At 41.8% G+C, this 19,920-nt stretch overlaps 1 protein-coding gene across 1 annotated transcript in view; it reads right to left on the bottom strand.

Annotated features, from left to right (window-relative positions):
* LOC101175628 (NADH dehydrogenase [ubiquinone] iron-sulfur protein 8, mitochondrial) overlaps nucleotides 1-12,644 on the bottom strand; it is a 19,205-nt gene extending 6,561 nt beyond the window's left edge. Inside the window, exons 1-6 of the mRNA XM_004066313.4 lie at nucleotides 12,561-12,644; nucleotides 9,789-9,844; nucleotides 9,297-9,362; nucleotides 8,247-8,336; nucleotides 6,859-6,967; nucleotides 2,498-2,561 (exon numbers count right to left, since the gene is read on the bottom strand). Coding sequence (XP_004066361.1) covers nucleotides 2,498-2,561; nucleotides 6,859-6,967; nucleotides 8,247-8,336; nucleotides 9,297-9,362; nucleotides 9,789-9,831 — 372 coding nt within the window. The 5' untranslated portion in view covers nucleotides 9,832-9,844; nucleotides 12,561-12,644. The remainder of the gene's footprint in view (nucleotides 1-2,497; nucleotides 2,562-6,858; nucleotides 6,968-8,246; nucleotides 8,337-9,296; nucleotides 9,363-9,788; nucleotides 9,845-12,560) is intronic.
* Nucleotides 12,645-19,920: the final 7,276 nt, after the last annotated feature.

The following is a 19,920-nucleotide window of genomic DNA, read 5'->3' as shown; positions in this document are numbered from 1 at the left end:
ATTTCTGAATCAGATCCATCCCAGCCTCAGCTAGACCCCTGTGCTAGATCATTGACAGTGAGCAATCCTAAGCAGCTACAGGGATGTACATTTGGACGGGAAATTCACAAATGTAATCCCTCACTGTCACTATATACCAGCGAGTCTCAGCAGAATTATTTTTCGGTTTCTTTAGGGACCGTCAGACCAACAAAGCAATCCAAATGTTAAAACAGAAAGAGACATAGCTACAAACTAAAATGTAGAACTCTTGGCTACGTCTCATGTCGTCGGCGAAAAAAAGATAGTGATGAGTAAAACAAGACAAATCAGACAAAACAAAGCTGTGCGATTGTGAATCAGTGCTGAACAGAGGAGCTCTGTTTATTTATTCTTTCAGTTCTGAGGTTAAATCTTTTAGTTAACTGAGCTTTAAGCTCGATGACCCAAAACCAATTAATTGAGTGATATAGTGACAGACACAGTGGGAGGTATTCAGAAATGCCCTGAAGCCACTCTACTCCACCCGATGGGACCAATTAACGATGTCGCTTTGCACATCAGGCTGGCACAAAGTCACAATTCTGGAGAAGCGCTCGCTCAAAGGTCTCCACCGACACTGTAGAGCATCGCATTGATTGAACTCATCCATAATCCATTCCTCCTCTAATTCGTCTCCAAAGATAATCTGCGAGGCATTTGTGGAACGCGTGCAGTCAAGCGGACCAGAAGCGCTCGGATGTCCCTGCAGTGACAGGTGCTGCTACCGTGTTCCGCTAGCAAATCAGCGCTGTAACATCCGAGAGCTCGGATATTTGCGCTCTGCTCCCGAAAATTCAAGTACAAATATCCGCAATGTCCAACGTAGCCGATTCTTGAAAATAAGGTAGTTTAGTAAAAATACTCAGGCACTATATCTTTTTGCTCTAAAATGCAAAACAATACTGGATTTGAGTTCATAATCTGAAAGAAAAAAAGCAGACAGCGCAGGGAAAGTGTCACAGGAAGTTATAAAATCTTCAAAATAAAGTGAAGCCTCCCATTTTCAAAGTAAAATTATTTGGGGGAAAAAATGAGGTTTAAGTTCTGTTTACTGACACCATACCGGCAAACAGACAGCTGCTGCGGGATGGAGAAGCATCCAGCTCGGCCATCATAAATCTTATGATATTTCTCTTATTTTCATGGAGAAAATATTAAATAGATCCTGTAGTTGTTATTTTTCCCCTCTTGAATGAATGTGGGTCACAGAGACACGGAGAACGGCTTTAGCGGCAGGACGGAGAGCAAACCGGGATGTGAATGAACCCGGACATGGAGACGTGATTACGATGCTTCTGTAGAGCTTTTTCAAACAGATCAATGATCTCTAAACATCCTGCATGTCTTCCATGCGTTGTCCTGAGAGACACAGGTATCTGCTGGAAATCCAAGTATTGCTCACATCCGTGTTTATGAATGACTTATCACATGAATTTGTATTTCGTGGGAACAAATTAATTATTTTGTTCCCACGAAATAATTAATTAATTGGTGGGAACGAAATTCGTGGAAACTAATTATTTTGTGGGAACTATTTTTTTTTCCACCCATGTCAGACCCCGGGCTCCGTAGGAGTCAAACTTTGAGGATGAAAAACTGTGAACATTTTCAGGATTTGTTACAAGATGATCCAGCGAAACAGTGATGTTTATGTTTGGAAGAATGGTGGTTCGATCTGTGAATTGTTGAGCCGGATTTGTGAATCGAATCACCACCGACAAAACGATCCACAGCCCTATTTTAAATGCTTTCCTAAAATATTGATTTGATTTCCTTTCATACAGTGAGAGTTTTTTATGAGAGGAACCGTAGAAATAGTAAATATTTTTGCTATTCTTTGCATTTCTATTGGTTTCAAAGTCAACAGTAAAAAGAATGATGTGTCCATTTGTGCATGCGTGTGCTTGTGCCCATTGTATTGCATGATCAGGCACATCAAAGAAAGTAAAACAAATCAGATTTGAACTTTATCTGCTGTGTGAAACTCATCAGTTTAGCTTTGGATTTTGTCTCAGGATTTTTTAAACATTCCCGTCTCCGTGGTCTACTCACCTTTCTGGGTTTAGCTCTTATCCTGAGCTCATCCAGACTAACCACAAGCATTTTAAAAGCACCTGATCAAAAAGGAGCAGACTACAAAACAACTTTGTAAATTTCATATTGAGCAAATTCAGTTTTAGACGAGTTAAATATTAAATAGAAATTGGCTTTTTGAGAGTAAATCATTTAATTTTCTAAAGCCTACTATTTTGGGCAAACTACATTTGCCAAATTACAAGTAATTTCAATTTTTAATTAATTATTTTCAGTTTGAACAACTGGGACTGATTGTTTTTTGCTTCTCCAACCTTTCATTTCACAAACTGTTCAGCCCACACTATTCTAGTCTAATCCAAACGTCTTCAAACAGGTAGACTTGGGTTAATTAAACATGGATCCGGTGTTTTAATGGCATCGTGTGAGTGTGTGTGTGTACCTGGGCCGGACAGATGGCTTCACACAGTTTGCAGGCGATGCATCGTTCCTCTCCTGATGGGTACCTGTCAAAGCATTTCAGAGAAACTAAACACATATTGGAATTGAAATATAGATTTATTTTCTCCACTTGGTCAGGATCTACAATATTTTTTCTTAAACATACAAGTTGAATAATAGTGAAGGGTTTTATGGAACATTATAACTAGTGGTGTTAAATAACCACGTTAATCACCAATGATGAATTTCAGAGAAATTAGTGCGTCAGTTATCGTGTTAATCTCCTTTTTAAAGGAGACCGGCAGCTAAAGTAGAAAGCTTTCTCTGAAGCGCCGTCTGTGCGTGACGTTAAACCAGAGCAGTAGTGACACACGACCGGAATGAACCGTTTACATGCAACATGATTGGATAAACAATCAGCATAACCCATCCACCTCGATCGGAAAGAAATTTTGATCTGAACAAGTCCGATCGGGGCAGACTATTCTGAACAGCGTGTTTACGTGACACGTTTTTCTTCCGATCAGATGTTCTTTCCCATTACTTTTGTCCATGCAAATGCAGCTAATGACACAAATCTTCAGTCATCAGATCTGTGTTTTCATTCTAAAATACTTTCTATTAAGGTTTGAACTTTGAGAGTTGATTCAAGAGACTTTTACAGCCTTAAAACATCTAGAATCCTACTGAAAGGGTTATTTTTAAAGTGTAACTCCAAGGGAACTCTACTTTAATAGATATGTTCTAAACTGCAAGCTGAACAAATCAAATTTTGCACATTTAATCCAGACTTTTACACTGCGAAGATCTATTCAGTCATTTTTTATGAACCGAGTGTTGTTGGTTTGATTCGTCATGTTAAAGTCATAAAACGGGGTCAGCTAGGCCTTAGGGCGTCACTGTGCTGAGTCAGTGGATGAAAACTGAAGCGTTTCCACATCAGCTCTCTCCAAAAATTGCTCATAAGCACGACGATTCCCCCTCTGCTCCTGTGTGCACATGTCAATGTCACCCAGCCTCAGAAGTAGCCGGCACCCGGCGAGAAATGTAGGAGGTGATCGCCGCCTACATTTTGTAGGGGTGTTGGGATAAATCGTTTAGGATATAGATCACGATAGTTCATTTGGCGATACTTTTATTGATTCCAAATGCTGTCAGGACGACATTTATTGAATTATTTCTGAGCGTCCTTCAGCGTCTGACTCTCGTTTTCCACTTCAACCTCCAACCTATAGTTAGCAGCAGAGAACACGGAGCCTCTTTGAGCAGCTCTACACCACATTAAACAACAGGAAGCCTGCAGCCAGAGGCAGCTTGTTTCGTTGTTATGAGACATGAACGACTTAGTTTTTACTTAGGATGGTACCAAACTGAAACTCTGTCTCATGTTGCTGCCAGTAACATATAAAAACGAGGATTGTGGTGCTTTGTAGCTCAGATGAGAACGAGTGAAACTCTGCAGCTGCACAGCGGCTGATGCACGGGGCCAAAATGCTGACAGCAAAGCGGGCCAAAGTCCTACAGAACCTCCCAGCAATAGATTCTAGTTCAGATACCTGATGGGTCAGAGTGATGTGGACAACGCTCTGAAAAAGGCTCATCATGGCGATGAACATAGTTAACTTCCACGGGTGAGAAAAGAGGCTGCAGACTGCCACTTAAATAAAACTCTTAGGCACATTAAAGCGTCTCCTTCATCCATTCATGCTGCCTCATCATCATCACTTTAGTGTTTCTGCAAAGAATGAGTGTTTTTTTTCCCTCTTTACTTTTTAAGCACCATTCAGGCTCCTGAACCGTTTAAAATTACTGGAGAATCTACATTAATGTTGAAAATAAACAACTTTATTTCCTCAATCCTACTTTTAGAACCTTACTGGTTCTTTCTTCACACTTAAAAGAAAAGAAAGAAAATGTGTTCTGGTAGAATATCGGGATCCGTATCGAATCACCAGACTCCTGCCAATACACACCCCTACTGTTCATTATACCACGGTCCAGGTGAATACTCGATTCTGATTGGCTGCTGGGTGTGGATTAAAAAGTGAGAACTCACGCCTGAAAAAAGTAGTTCCGGTCACGTAGCTTAAATGTTTCGTATCACTGCGCTGGCTTCTTTAAAACAAACTTTAGTGAGACTTTAGAGAGACTTTTTTCTTCATCATCTGGACAAAAACAAGCGGTAAGAGGAGAACCTTCTCTGAACTGATGCTTTATTTAACACATCGTGGTGCATATATATCACTGTTCTTTGCCGCTGCAGTCTACTAACCAGTGTGTTGTCGTGTTACCGTGACAACATGTTGCACCACAAAACAAATAGCGATTCAAAAATAACAAGAATAAAGTCCTAAAAACTGATTGAACATTTATTTCTTTTGTAAGTGACCATGGTATAAGCGGGTTAATGGTCTTCAAAGTGTGCATTAATTTCTGATAATGTGCATTTCATCAGCCATTAACCCTTACTTTACCACTTTGAACAGGTTAAAATTCAAACTAATGTTAAAGCAGGATGTGTTTCAGTCCCTGAAATGAATTAAGTGAATTCAAATGAAGCCCTTCTTTTTTGCAGTTAAAAAAAGTCAAAAACGTAAAAGTATAAATGGATGAAAAAGGACGTTTTTTTTATTTGATGGTATCTATTTGGTTTGTTAACCCAGTGTTTTTCAACCTTTTTTGAGCCAAGGCACACTTTCTCATTGACAAAAATCCCGCTGCACTCCAGCATCCAAACATTAAAAAAGTAGAAACTCTACAGTCTGTATTGATGCACTGTTCCTCCATGATCTCACGTGCATTTTTGTGATAATTGTGGCAGAAAAAGCTGGAAGTTGCAGCTGTTTGTTCTAAAATATTTAATAAAAGTTAAAATAGTTTTCAGTATTAATTTTCAACTAAATAATTTGACATTTTACTCTGGTAGTTGTTCTTCCCTCCAGTTTATTAACATGCAACTTTATGTAACCTCACAAAAAAACTAATATATTCTTTCTAAATTGTGATTTATTTGTTAAATGTTGGTGCAAAAGCAACTGTAATTTTTGAACAATTATATGATCACAATATGTTTGATAAATTTTACACAAAAAGACACATTATATTCATGTTTTCTGTAGCTACATAAAAAGTCAACATGTTGAAGTTTTATTAGTTTTTCTTTTGTTATAATCAAAGATGAAGTCTTTGAAAACTTTAACAAAAATGTTTTATTTCTTTTTAGATGATTAAATTTGTTTCAATTTAATTTAATTGTGTCTGTTTCACCTTAATCCTGTTTCTTAAATGTTGTTCTTACTTCTTTTTAAGTTTAACATTTAAAATAATCCAGACGTTGTTAGAAAAGTGTTTCAGTCAGAAAGATGACTTGGACCAAACTCTGGGATGTTTGGCTGTTAAGAAACACAAACCTTGAAGGAGAACTAAACTGTTGACCTCTGACCTCTGATTTCATCAAGAAGATGGAAAAACTGGTGGATGTGTGTTTGTTGTGGTTGAAGACGTTTAACAGGGAAGACTCATTGTAGCGCAGAGATGCATTCACTTTAACCCAATGCATCATGGGAGATGTAGTGATGTCAGACAGACTCTCTTCTCTGAGCTTCATAGTTTTGTTCACTTGTTCCACGGTCTGACACCGGATTCTGTAGAAAGCTACACCGCTAAAGACGAGCTTTAGCTGCTATTTTTGTTGGAACTGAGAGACATTATGAGCAGAATCAGAACAAGGAAGTGAAGACTTTAACCACTTCTGATTGGTTAGACTGATGACATGTGATTGAGCCTCCAAGAATGATTGGTGGAGACAGTTAAAGGGGCGGGACTTTTCAGAAAACAGAGCTGTAGCTGCAGCTAAATCGCGCTACCGTCATTATTATGAAAGTGTCTTCAATAAAATAAAATAAACACAAAGAAAAAAGTATTTTATGATCTTTCATATTCCCTAACTAGTCAGTGTTTTATCAGGGCCTGTTTGGATGAACACAGAGCTGATATCCTGGAGATGGAAAATGTTTATAGATCAGTGAAAATGGGTCATCTCCCACGGCACACCTGACCATTTCCCGTACACTGGTTGAAAAACACTGTGATAAACGGACATTGAAGGATGGGCATCTAATAAGCTATATTTGCTTCTGCCTATTCTTTTTTTATTGGTTTTTTATATTGAATATAATGTAAATAACAAACTAAACCAATAAACCACATGTGCGTCCTACTCTGAAAGGCTTTGAGGCTCCTGGTGACCCGTCTCTCACTTCTCACTGGAAGCTTCTGACTGTAAGGAAACTAAAGTAGCAGCAAACTCTTCAGAAAAGTTTCCACACAGACCCAGACATTTCTTGGTGTCCTAATGCTCACCTGCGCAGGGCGTGCTCTCCTCTGAAGCGTGGCGACAGCGGGCCCTTCTCGAACGGGTAATTGATGGTGGCCGGTTCTCTGAACAGGTAGCTCATCGTCATGCCCAGACCTGTCGCCAAAACACACACATTGACAAAACCACAGCTGCTAACACACTGACACAAAACCTCCTTTCTTACCTAAGAGATTTTCAAACATTTCTAGTGATTGACACAGTTTTGAAGAGTTATCCATTGTAAAGGAGTTGCGTGATTGATGTCATCGACATTAACAATTCCCACATCACAGCACTTAGCCGCAGTTCTATGTGCAAAATATCTCTGATCGGATCAAAGATGGGATTAGACTTGAACTGTGTTCATGGATCCAGAAACACTTGATCTGATTATAACAAACGTTTCCATCCGCAACACAACAAATCCTTTGGACACGAGCAGAACTCTCCAAACTACCGGAAACGACCGTAGAAGAAGAAACATTGAGTTCTGTTGTAAACAAAGCTGCAGCATAGAGAGATGATCTACTAAACCTGATTGTATTATTGTTATCATTATTATTATTATAGTGCTTGTTCATTTATAATTTCTTTTAATCAGTGCTTTATTTCCGTGGCGGAACGGAGCCGGAAGTTGAAAATTGCTTTCCCATCTAGTTAATTTAAATGCAGTTCTATATAACCTCACAAAAACCAAATTAAATGACATTCTTCCTAAACGCTACTTTAGTTTTTAAATAGGTCTATTTTTTATTGTTTGTGCAGGAGCAACTGTCATTTTTGAACAAATAGGCCTAAAATCACACAACAGTTGATAGATTTTAGACAAAAAAAGACCAAAATTATGTTTATAAGTTTAATTTTAACAACATAAAAATGTTTTATTAGTTTTTATTTTGTCTAAATCAGAAATGTGACTTTAACAAAAATGTTGCCTTTATTTTTGGTGATTAAACGGTTTCATTTGACTTCACCTTAATCTTAATTCTTTTATGTTGTTGTTGCACTTTATAGAAACTTGACTTAATAAAGTTTGAAATTGAATTTGTCCTTCAATCCAGACATTGTTAGAAAGCAGTTCAGTGATGAGTAATTAAATGTTTAAATTACCGATCTAGCAACAGACACAAATTGCACTGTAATATGTGGCTGGTCGAGCTTTCGTGTCACTACATCGAGCAGAAAACAAGTCTATCTTAAAATGTAAAATTCAGAAAAAGGGTTTATTTGAAATCCTCTGGAGGACAACGAGTGAAGAAGACGACGGATGAAGGAGGAGTTCAAACGCTTTGCTAGGAAAACTGCGGCTGCAGAGACTAAAGCAGAGCCGTCTGGATCCACAAAAGCACAGCACGACATCCTCATGCGTCGCTAACAGACGTGGCAGTCGAACCTCGGAAGAGTTCGGTCCATAGAAGCGTCTGCGCCGCCCGGTCTGTGATGGACTTCATATCCGTAGGCACCTCTTGTGCATTGACATACTCTAAAAAAAAAAAGGAAATCACAATGAAAATGATTTGTTTTTCTACGACAATAATGACATTCATTACAGCAGACGTAGAAAGCATTTCTAAGTTAAAGGTAACTAATGAAGCCTCATGACTCCACTCATGCGGTCCACAAACATCTCCAACAGACGTCTGGAAGTGTCGTCATCCCCAAAATGTTTGCTTCACAGCATTTCAGATTGTCATCTAGAGTTTTGAATAAATACAAATCCCTTTTTTGTTCTTGTTATTTCACAGAATGTAAGCATCTCGAACATAAAAAAATACATTTCACTCAGTAAACACATTTTGAGGGATTATGTGATGAAGAAAGATAAGAAGGTTAGGATTACGGCTGCAGGACAAGCGGAAAACTCGTGATATGCAATATTAGTGATCAATACTGTGATGACGATATAACTTAAATAAATAAATAGAAAAACAATCAAAAACATCCTTTGCATTTCACTGCAACAGTTTAATTTAAATAAGACTTAACATAACTTATATTATAGCCCAGATGACCCTCATCTACAGAATCTAACATGAAAGGGCTCCATCTAAAGGATGTAAAGCCGTCCATCCAATTGGTCAAATGCACAAAATGGATTTATTTGATTTGTTAAATACTTCAAGCTGCCATGAGATGGTTTTTAACACATTTAAGGTAACCATTTTTCACAATCTTCGCCGACTTTTGCGATATCAGTATTGCACAGGCTGATATCGCGATAACAGTAAATTTGTGGTTTTATTGTGCAGGCCTAGACCAGGTGGACTGTTCCTACTACAGGGGTTAAAAGGTCAAGAGGCTCCCGCTGGTCTGTGTGACCCTCCACGGACCGGGACGACCCAAAAACCCCGCAGCACCGTACGCCGAAGCGTGTGACTGAGGCCTGCAGTCAGAGGACGTGTTCGGTTCCCGCGGTGACTGTAAGGTAAATGTAAACACTTACTGAATCCACACCTCTGGTGGGACACACTGAAGCATCTCACCGCGTTCTGGCTGACCACAAAGATGCCTGCAGGGAAACAAATAGAAATAAATGCAAATGTGTGAATAAAAGCTGAAAAACCATCTTCAGGTTTTATCACTGTCATGGATGGATGATCTTATTTTTTTACCCAGCATTCTATTTGATTTTTCTAAGTAGAGTTACAAAGTGTAACAATGAGGATGTCAGTTTATAAATTAAAATGTTACATTGTGAAATGTTTATTTAAATAACATTTTATAACATCACGTGTTCAGACACAGTTAACACAGCAGCAGATGCTTCAGACTATTATTTCATATGTTGACACATTTTACTCATGACAGTTTGAACTTGTTTGCCTCTATTGCAATCGTCTGTGCGGTGAGTTCAGTGTTCGCATCTGGTGATTTCTGCGCGTCGGACCTGAACACAAGAAGCAAAGAACAACCCGTCCATTTTTAAAAGTCCTACCTGAGCGCGGCACAGAGGACAGCAGGCGAATCGTTGCAGCCATGAGGTCGTTCCACCTGAAACCACAGACAGCGTGAAGAAAGAGGCTTTCCTGACAAACACCGTCAGCTACTTCGGCTTTCAACGCCTTTGAGTTTAGTTGACGATGGTGCAAAGAACGGGTGGAGGTTTCCGGCTTAAACCTCCGTTCATCATCTTCTCATTTCCAAAGCGTTCCCAACGGTCTTTTGATTGTGATGATGCAGTTTTCTGCCAAAATCTAAAAACCTGAGACACTTTCTAGCACATCGTTTCTGCAGAGCGGCAGGAGTTCATCGGAGATTCACCTCTGAGTTGTGGGCACCCCCAGTTCCCCTCCCCTTTGCTGAGAGCTCTCTGTTTTAAGTCCCACTAGCTTACAGCCCCTCACACCCCCAGGCTAACAGTACTGGTGAGCCATCCAACTGTGCGGTTTGGATCCAGATTCCAGTTCAGAAAACCTCAGAAACAAAGACGTTCATGGATCTGGGTGTCTGCAAGTGGACGATCAGAAGGGGGCGGAGCAGGGAGCACGAGGCTCCGCCCAGCATATTTTCTACTTCACAAATTAAGAAATGTTATTTTTAAGCTGAATTTTCTAGAGCTGGGTTGATAAAAATCGATTAATTGATCTGAATCAACGGAAGCTTAATAAATCAATAATCGATCTGTAAAAGTAGAGATCGATCTTTTATGCCTTCCTTTTTCCAGTGACTAACGCACAACAGCACTAAAGCCAAAGTCTGCTAGCTTGATGCTAACGTGTGATGGAATTTCCCGTAGAACGGCTAATGCTAACGCTTGCCGACCTAAACAAACATTTCTGACTAAATGAACAGCTTTAAAGACTCACAGGCAGGAATTTTACAAACTCTTAAGAGGAAACTTTTTTGCTCCAATCTTGTGGAATAAAATGTGATGCTATAGCGAGAGCTCCACCTAGTGGCCAAACTGAAACGCCTCAGGGAGAGGCAGAACATTTGTTTTGTAATACGAGTCAGAACCGCAACAATGTTAATGATCTGCACAGTTTTGTTGGAGCTTCTCTGTTTGAGAAATGCTGTAACCCTGTATGGTTTTAACAATCACTGGTTTATTATTTCACTGATGAATTTACTGTATGTCAACTGTAGCAGAAAACATCTATAGATTGTTAATGTATTTCTATACAAATATGTCCAAATGTGTAAACCGAGTAAATTCAAAAATGAATCGATTCTGGAAAGTATTGGTGATACTCAGCCCTACAACTTTCCTTATGTGTCATCAGTAAGATGTCACAAGAACAGAAAAAACACAACTTTAATTGAAATTTGGTTTTTAAGATCCAATAAAACGGCCGTCTTCACAGATTCAAAGTGCCGAATCCAGGTAGCTTTAGTTTGTCTTTCCTTAGGGATGATCCGGAATGATGAAAGCTGTAGGTTCTCAACATGGCTTCCATCTAGCCGTCTGCCTGATCATTTGATGAATCCCAAGGTTGACAAGCCCAAAACTGGGATCAACAAAGCATCTTTATCTTATACGTTGTCTATAGTAAAGGTATAGCGCAGAGGCTGTCCCTGCGCATGCCGAACTTGGTTTCTGCATTGGGAAGGGTTCATTTTTGTGTTACAGAGCATTCTGGGATAGTTTATACTCTGATTTCCATTCGGCAGAAGGTACCGTGGCCTTAGCAGCTTTCTGGATCAATTTCAAGTGAAAGGCATTCAACGAGATCTGTCCCCCTAAACATTGAGGAAACTCGATGAAACGCGTGGCGTTCGTCGTTGCAGACCCGAGTTCCCCACGCCACATCATTATGCACAATGTTAATGAGCCCAGTAAGGAGCCGTCACAGGTTCAAGCCCTTAAAACAGAATAATGAACTGCACTCCACAGACGTAAAGCAGGTAATTACATAAAATGACAAACTCCTGGAAAAAAATGTAAAATTGTTGAATCACTTGAATAATGTCCTGTGACAAATTGATGGTATTTAGAGCACAGATAGTGAAGATGTGGTATTGAAAAACCCGTCATCGACCGGTGATTACAACGTTTTCCCACTGTTTTAGCCGCATTGCAAAGACGATAGGCGGGGAAAAAATATTAAGAACTTGCATAATTCTAAGTATTAACTTATGTGTTCGGAATTGGAAACTATCGCTTGTGGTCACCAAACGATAGAAAGTTGTATCTTGAGGTCTCTACTAGGGATAACGTTTATGTAAAATCTATATAATGTCGACTTGAATGGTCCCAACTGAGTGTAAAGATACAATGGTGTTCTTCCTACAGCATGGTCTATTATAGTAAACCTGCTGTAACCAGGAGGAGGTTTCAGGCTTAAAACTCCGACAAAGTATTAATTTCAATAAACTCTGAAAAGTTCTTTGTCTTGTTGTGAAGTAAAGTGGTTTCCACAAACAGAACAGGGGACCTGCCGGGTTGTTGTCAGGAAAGCACAACAAGGCGCCGGTTTTAATTGATCACTTTGTAATTCCAACCAAAAACACACAAACCGAGTTCTTTATCTGCTAAAAACAACATTGTTATTTCAGGGTGGTGTTTAGCGGATCCAGTGGAGGAAATCAGATTAATTTATGGCCGCTATGCTAGTAATGCACTTTCGCTCAAGGACGTTTAAAAGAAGGACACCGAGATTAAACAACTCATATTTATATTCTTATATAGTTTTCTAAAACATTGATCATATGAATAAACTATCATAAGCGGTAAGCTTTGATTTCTGTTAAAAATTTCGTAACTTACCGAAATTGGCGACCAAGGGTAAATGTGCAACGAACACCGGAAGTTAGCCTCCTTCTACTTCCGTGTAACTGCTTAGTTGGCGCCGCCTTCCGGCCTGGAGTCGGAAGTGAACTTTTTTTAATTCAGATATTTAGCTGAGCCAACACAAATCCTTGTTTTTGAGTCATAATTTTAAGTAATAAGCAATCCTGAAATGACAATTCTCTATTTGAAAATGCATTTTTCAGTCTAAAATTCAATATACAGGCTTAGCATATGAAAATACAGTTTGCATTTCAGAATCCAATTTTAAAATTTACAATTCAATTTGATAATTTTTAAGCAAATTTGGGGGGATGGTAGGCCCCACCCTGATGAGAGTCTGACAGTTTCCATTTAAATTTGAATTTTGACAACCAAAGCGCAATGCAATGCATATCTATGACACTAGAGGGCGCTGTTTTGCATTTTCATTTGAATTGTGACACAAAACAGCATGCAGTTCACAATGCATTAGATTTTAATTTACTTTAAAAAATACTTTCAATCAAACCGTTTATTGAAGTGTCATTTTTTAAGTATGGTTTTGTAAATTACAAAATGTATTGTTATTTGAATTATGACATAAAAAACACGACAATTTAAAATGCAATTGATTTTTCCTTTTTATATTTTTGATGTTGAATTCTAAATTGCAAAATGTATTTTTAGATGCCACCCCTAAATTACATTTTGAATTGTCTATTGAGAACTGCATTTTGTGGTGTAAAGTCTGGTTGATTTTTTTGGCAGGATTTATATGAATGGATTTCAACAAAAAGCTGTCTTCCTTTATTTACATATAAAAACATTCAATTGAGTTATGAATAAAATTTATAAAATAATTTTTAATTCATTAATGTTGTTTTTTGAAACTGAGACTTTCCAGAGACTTTAAAATTTAAAAAGAAATAAAGCTCTAAAACTCTGAAGTTATTTATGTAAACTAGTGCCTTTTTTCTTTCTTTCATCTTGTACAAAAGACTCAGATACTTATGGTTAAAATACGTTCCTGTCCCTTTAAGTTCTGTTTAGAGTTAGACGCATGCTCATTAAAAGAGTGATGACGTCATCGTGTTGCTGCACGGCACCTGCCTGTCTGTTTTCCTCCGTGCGTGTGAGAGTGCCGCTGCGTGGCAGGTTGAAATGAAGTTTTTCTTGGAAGTTTAGTGTGCGTTGATGACAAAGTAAGTTTATGTTAATATATGTTACTTGGAGTAATTTAGTTCAAATATTCAGCATGTTTACGTAGTGCACAGCTAAATAAGCGTTAATTAGTCAATAATGAGCATAAAGCGCACGTGGGCGCTCATGACTTCTTTGTTCTTTTTATGTGATTTAAGTTGCATATTAAGTTTATATTTGTGTTTGTGTTTATTAGAGACCACACACACACACCTACCTGTGTTCATCCACCTATGGAAATGTACCTGCCACTGTATGTCAAGTCAAAGGATGTAAAGCCTGAAGCGTGGATTATAATTATTGAAGCCACCCTCCTGCCTGCTGTCATTTATTCCACGCACCCACTAACAGAAACAGCCTCATCCAGGCCTTGAAGTAGTGTTCTGGCCGACACTCCTGGTTCGAGAGTGGTGTCACCCACGAACAGTTTTTGATCCCATATCCTCCTTTACATTTTGGTCCTTCGAGCCGGATGACACTGCCCTTAACCAGTTAAGATGGATGAAGCTCTGAACTATGAAGCAAGTGGTGCACGTCCCCGACGCGTAGTTCGTCCCCCTCTTCGATTTGAAGAGTATGTGGTGGATTTCACAGATCCAACCTTCCATGGACATGAGACAGGAGAACATTTGACCCATTCACCTGAAGCAGCCAGTGAGACCTCAGACGGACATTCAGTTGCATCAGAGATAGACCCCAGATATGAGATTCAGAGACTGTGGCATGAGCGAGAAAACCTAGTGGTCCAAAAGCCACCCCTTAGTCCTATGCATGACCGGCTGAGAGACCAAACCCTTCTTCAATATGATCTTTCACCGAAGCCACGGCAGTCTATTTCTACAAACCCTGAGCTTGAGGAGATCCGTCAGGAAAGGCTCCTCCTTCAGCAATCACACATTCGGATGGCTGCGGATTTTGAAGACATGTGTGCAATGCAACGGGACATTTTAAGGATGATGGACTCTGCTAATACTGCTCCACCCTGCCAATCAACCCAAAGAACATATGCCGATCCACTAGGAAAGGTGGAAAATGTTAAAGAAGAAGATTGGCCAGCACCCCCACCTCCAGTTTGTGAGAAAAAGGAGCAGGTAGAAACTCACTCACCTATGCTGGAGCGACTTGATAAAATGATGAGAGAGCTTCAGATTTTGCGCAGCCAAGCGCTCTCAACTCCGCAAAGTCAGCCATTGTTGACTAGGCAACCCCCAAATGACACAGATTTAAGACCTCCAGAGACTAATTGGCACAAACGTTATGCTGTGCCAACACAACATAACTATGGTGAAGATCCCTTCCCAGCATCTCCATCGCCCATCAGGTTAGCATCAACACCTTATCACAAGCATGTGGATTCCCCAAATGTCATCTTTCAGGCTAGTTCTGGTTCTAACCGTCCCCCTGCACCCAGTCAGTTGTATGGTCGGAGTTCAAGCTTGGATGCAACTTACCATGGACCTCGTCCATCAATCCCAAACCTCGTCAACCGAGACCCTGGAGAGTTCGCCCACCTGAAGATGGCGTTGGAGAATTTACTCCCTCCTGACAGTACGGAGCTGTTCAAGTACCAGGTGCTGATTAATCACTTGAAGTTGGAAGATGCTAAGCTGGTGGCTGAGGCTTACATCTATTCACCAACACCATTCACAGACACCATGAGAACTTTAAACGAGAAGTTCGGTCAACCTCATCAGCTTGCATTAAAGAGAATAGCTGAAGTGATGAATTCCCCTGACGTCAGGCGAGGTGACGCTGTTGCCTTTGAGAGGTTTTCCCTCCAGGTTCAATCGCTGGTGGGAATGTTAAAGACACTTGGCCCTGATGGGGATGTGGAGCTGCGGTGCGGCTCTCATGTAGCCCAGCTACTTAGTAAGTTACCCCCTGAACATCGAGCAGAGTTCCGCAGGTGCATGTTCAACCGCCCTGACCAAAGATATACCCTTGCAGACTTAGCCAGCTGGTTGAAGTACGAGTCTTGGTGTCAAGACTTTGACGGCCAACTACCATCAAGAGGAGTAAGAGATAAACCACAGGGTCGGAACCCTGAGGGGCCATCCGGTAGACGTTCCACTGCAGTGTTTCATGGAGCAGAAACCAAAACTCAATCACTTAAATCACCAAGCGGCGTCCTACAAAAGAATCCCCCACCATATTGTGCTTACTGTGACAACAGAGATCATCACTTAAGTCAGTGTACAGCAATCAGTGGACTGTCAAAGGAGCAGCTAACTGAATGGATCAAAATCAACCATAGGTGCTGGCGCTGTGCCCGCTCTCATCGTGCTGCAGAATGCACCCTGAAGAAGCTTTGCAGCTTATGCCAAGGTCGTCACTTAAAGGTTCTCCATGATGTCAACACAAGTCCATCTAAGAGGTCTTCAGAGACCACAGCACGCCAACCACAAGATGGAGGTGAGAAATGCACTGGGGTTTTATATCTCGACCGGCCAACAGCAAACAGTCGTGTTCTTCTCAAAGTTGTTCCAGTTCTCATCCGCAACAAGGGTCAGATTCTAGATACATATGCTATCCTAGATGATGGGTCTGAAAGGACTATGCTTCTACCCAGTGCCGCCCAGCAATTGCGGCTTGAAGGTGACCCAGAGACCCTTCCTCTACGCACAATCAGGCAAGATATACAGAATATGAGAGGCTCCTGTATATCCTTTACCATTTCACCAAAGGCTAATCCCAAGACTAAGTACCAGATCAGGAATGCCTTCACGGCCTCCCACATTGATCTCGCTGATCATACATACCCGATCGAGTCACTACAGAAGAAGTACAAACACCTGAGGGGACTAACTATTCAGCCCTTCAAGAAGATCCAACCGTTGCTGTTAATAGGTAGCGACCATCCACACCTTCTCACTCCTATTGAGGCTGTTAGGCTGGGACCTCCTGGTGGACCAGCTGCAATCCACACCAGGTTAGGCTGGACACTGCAAGGCCCCTCCAATGTGGTTTGTCAGTTCAACAGATCACAGCAGTGCCTCTTGACCTCCATTCCACCCCAAATGAGTGAGCTGATGAAGCATGTGGAGAAATTGTGGCAAACTGACACCATCCCCCTCAGGATAGACAAAATAGTGACTCGCTCCAAGCAAGACCATTTCGCTGTTGAGATGCTTGAGGCCAGAACAACAAGGGTGGAGGTCAGTGGAGTATCTCGTTATGCTACTCCTCTGCTCAGAAAGAAAGATATGCCATGCCTGCAAATAACCCCTGATGCTGTGAAGCCAAGCCTGAGAGCTATTGAGCGAAGACTCCTGAAGGACTTGGAAAAGGCTGAGATCTACTCAGCAGAGATGGAGAAACTCATTCAAGCTGGATATGTTGCCAAAGTTGAAGAGTCAGAATTGAGTGACGTAAAGGAGGCTTGGTACATACCACATCACCTTGTCAGTCACAACGGTAAGCACCGTCTCGTGTTTAACTGCTCTTTCAGTTACCAAGGCCAGACTTTGAATGAGTATCTACTGCCTGGCCCCACGTTGGGCGCCTCTCTTCTTGGAGTTCTTCTTAGGTTCCGTGAGCATGCAGTAGCCATTAGTGGTGACATAAAGGGCATGTTCCACCAAGTTCGCCTTCTTCCTGAAGACCGCCCTTTACTCCGTTTTCTGTGGCGCAACCTGGACCTTGATGAACCACCAGCAGTATATGAATGGCAAGTACTGCCCTTCGGCACCACATGCAGTCCGTGTTGTGCTACGTATGCACTGTGGCGTCATGTAAAGGATCACTGCATGCCAGAAGACAAGGTGAGAACCTCCATTGAGAGAAGTTTCTACGTTGATAACTGTCTTCAAAGCCTACCAACAACAACAGAAGCCAGAGATCTTGTCAACGAGCTCCGAGCTCTTTTGTCCTCGGCTGGTTTTGTCCTCAGACAATGGGCTAGCAACGTTCCGGAGGTCATTAGCCACCTTCCAGAGGAAGATCGTTCCAGTAGTGCAGAACTTTGGTTAACGCAAGACAGGACGGACAGTCCTGAATCAACCCTGGGTCTCAGTTGGCACTTTGCCACTGATATGCTTGGCTACAAACATCGCCCAGTCCAGTATGGTGCTCCCACACTCCGCAACATTTACAGAGTACTTGCTAGTCAGTACGATCCATTGGGGTTCATTTTGCCTTACACCACCAGGGCCAAAATCCTAGTCAGGTATTTGTGGGATAAACAAAGAGGCTGGGATGACCCCCAGCTACCACCTGACCTCCTGCAGCAATGGAAGACATGGGAGGCTGAGTTACAATTCCTCCCTCAGATTGTCTTCAGCCGTCCATACCTACCTGCAGGTGAAGCTGCGTCAGTAGCAAGACGAGAGTTGCATGTGTTCTGTGATGCCTCCGAGTTGGCTTATGGAGCAGTGGCATACCTCAGGACGGTCTGTGAAGACAATCACACTCACCTTGCCTTTGTGATGGCCCGCTCCAGAGTAGCCCCAAAACGGCTTCATTCAGTTCCCAGGTTGGAGCTCTGCGCTGCCCAAACAGGAGCACAGCTTGCCAAACTGCTCGAGGATGAGCTCACGTTGCCAATCACAGCCATTTTCTTGTGGACAGATTCAACAACTGTGCTGACCTGGTTGCAGTCAGAGTCTTGTCGCTTTAAGATCTTTGTTGGCACACGTGTAGCGGAAATCCAAGAGCTAACCCAACATCATCAGTGGCGTTATGTAGACTCTGCTCAAAACCCTGCAGATGATATTACCAGAGGCAAGACCCTGCAAGATCTCAGCAAAGCCAACAGATGGAGTTTTGGACCCCCCTTCCTCCACATGCATCCAGACACATGGCCAACAATTCCAGCAGCTAATGAGATAAATGCTCCAACCACTGATGAGCTCAGGAAGACTACTTTCTGTGGGATGTCAGCTACACCTGCAAGTCCTAAGATGAGTGAGCTCAGCCAAAGTAACTCCTGGCAGGAGTTGCTCCGTACTACAGCAGAGAAGCTGCATGGGGCGGCCAAAGAGGACACTTCGTTAAATGCTGAGGATTATCGTCAAGCCGAGTTGTTTTTACTCAAGTGCATTCAAGAGGATAGCTTCCCCAGTGAGCTAAAGCTTCTAAAGGCAGGCAAGGATATCCCACGCAGTAGTCGCTTGCTAACTCTGTCCCCTGAGTTAGATGAGACTGGGCAGCTAATCATAGTTGGTGGCCGTCTTCGTCGCTCAGAAACCCTGGCTTATGATACTCTCCATCCAGTGGTGCTTGACCCTTCACATCCATTCACTCATCTGCTCATCAGAAACTATGACAATGAGCTTAGGCACCCAGGTCCAGAGCGTGTATTTGCTGAAATTCGACGCAAATACTGGATTCTACGAGGCAGGGAAGTAATTCGGAAACTCCAGAGAACCTGCACAGAGTGTCAAAGATGGAGAGCAAAGCCATCGGTTCCGAAAATGGCTGACTTGCCACTAGCTCGTCTCCGTCTCTTCAAGCCTGCTTTCTACTCTACAGGAGTTGACTGCTTTGGACCATTCAACATCAAGATAGGACGCCGATCTGAGAAAAGATGGGGGATCATATTTAAATGCCTCACCGTAAGAGCTGTGCACCTGGATGTTCTGAGTTCCCTGGACACAGACTCATTTTTAATGGCTTTCCGAAGGTTTGCTGCACGAAGAGGAACCCCGGCAGAGCTGTACTCGGATCAGGGAACTAATTTCAAAGGAGGAGAGAGAGAGTTGAATGAGGCATTTGCTGCTATGTCTCCAGACCTCCAGCGACTCTTAGCCCCAAGCAAGATTCAGTTCCATTTCAACCCTCCTGCTTCTCCTCACTTTGGAGGAGTTTGGGAAAGGGAGATCAGATCTGTTAAGACAGCGCTGTACATCACAGTTGGAGCACAGCCCGTTCAAGAAGAAGTGCTCCGAACAATGTTGATCGAAGTGGAGAATATTCTGAACTCAAAACCTTTGGGCTATGTGTCTGCTGATGTTAGTGACCCCGATCCCGTGACCCCTAATTGTCTTCTGATGGGGCGGCCCGACGGAGCACTGCCACAAGTGGTATACGAAAAGAATGAGCTCCTGAGCCGAAGACGGTGGAAGCATACGCAGGTGCTTGCAGACCACTTCTGGACCCGCTTCATCAAGTTGTACCTTCCCGGACTTCAAATACGTCAGAAGTGGCAGTCCTTAACAGA

This window comes from Oryzias latipes, chromosome 1 (assembly GCF_002234675.1).
Source record: "Oryzias latipes chromosome 1, ASM223467v1".
Classification (NCBI taxonomy): Eukaryota; Metazoa; Chordata; class Actinopteri; order Beloniformes; family Adrianichthyidae; genus Oryzias; species Oryzias latipes.
The sequence above is the reverse complement of the archived record's forward strand: the minus strand, read 5'-3'. Positions and strand labels throughout refer to the sequence as shown.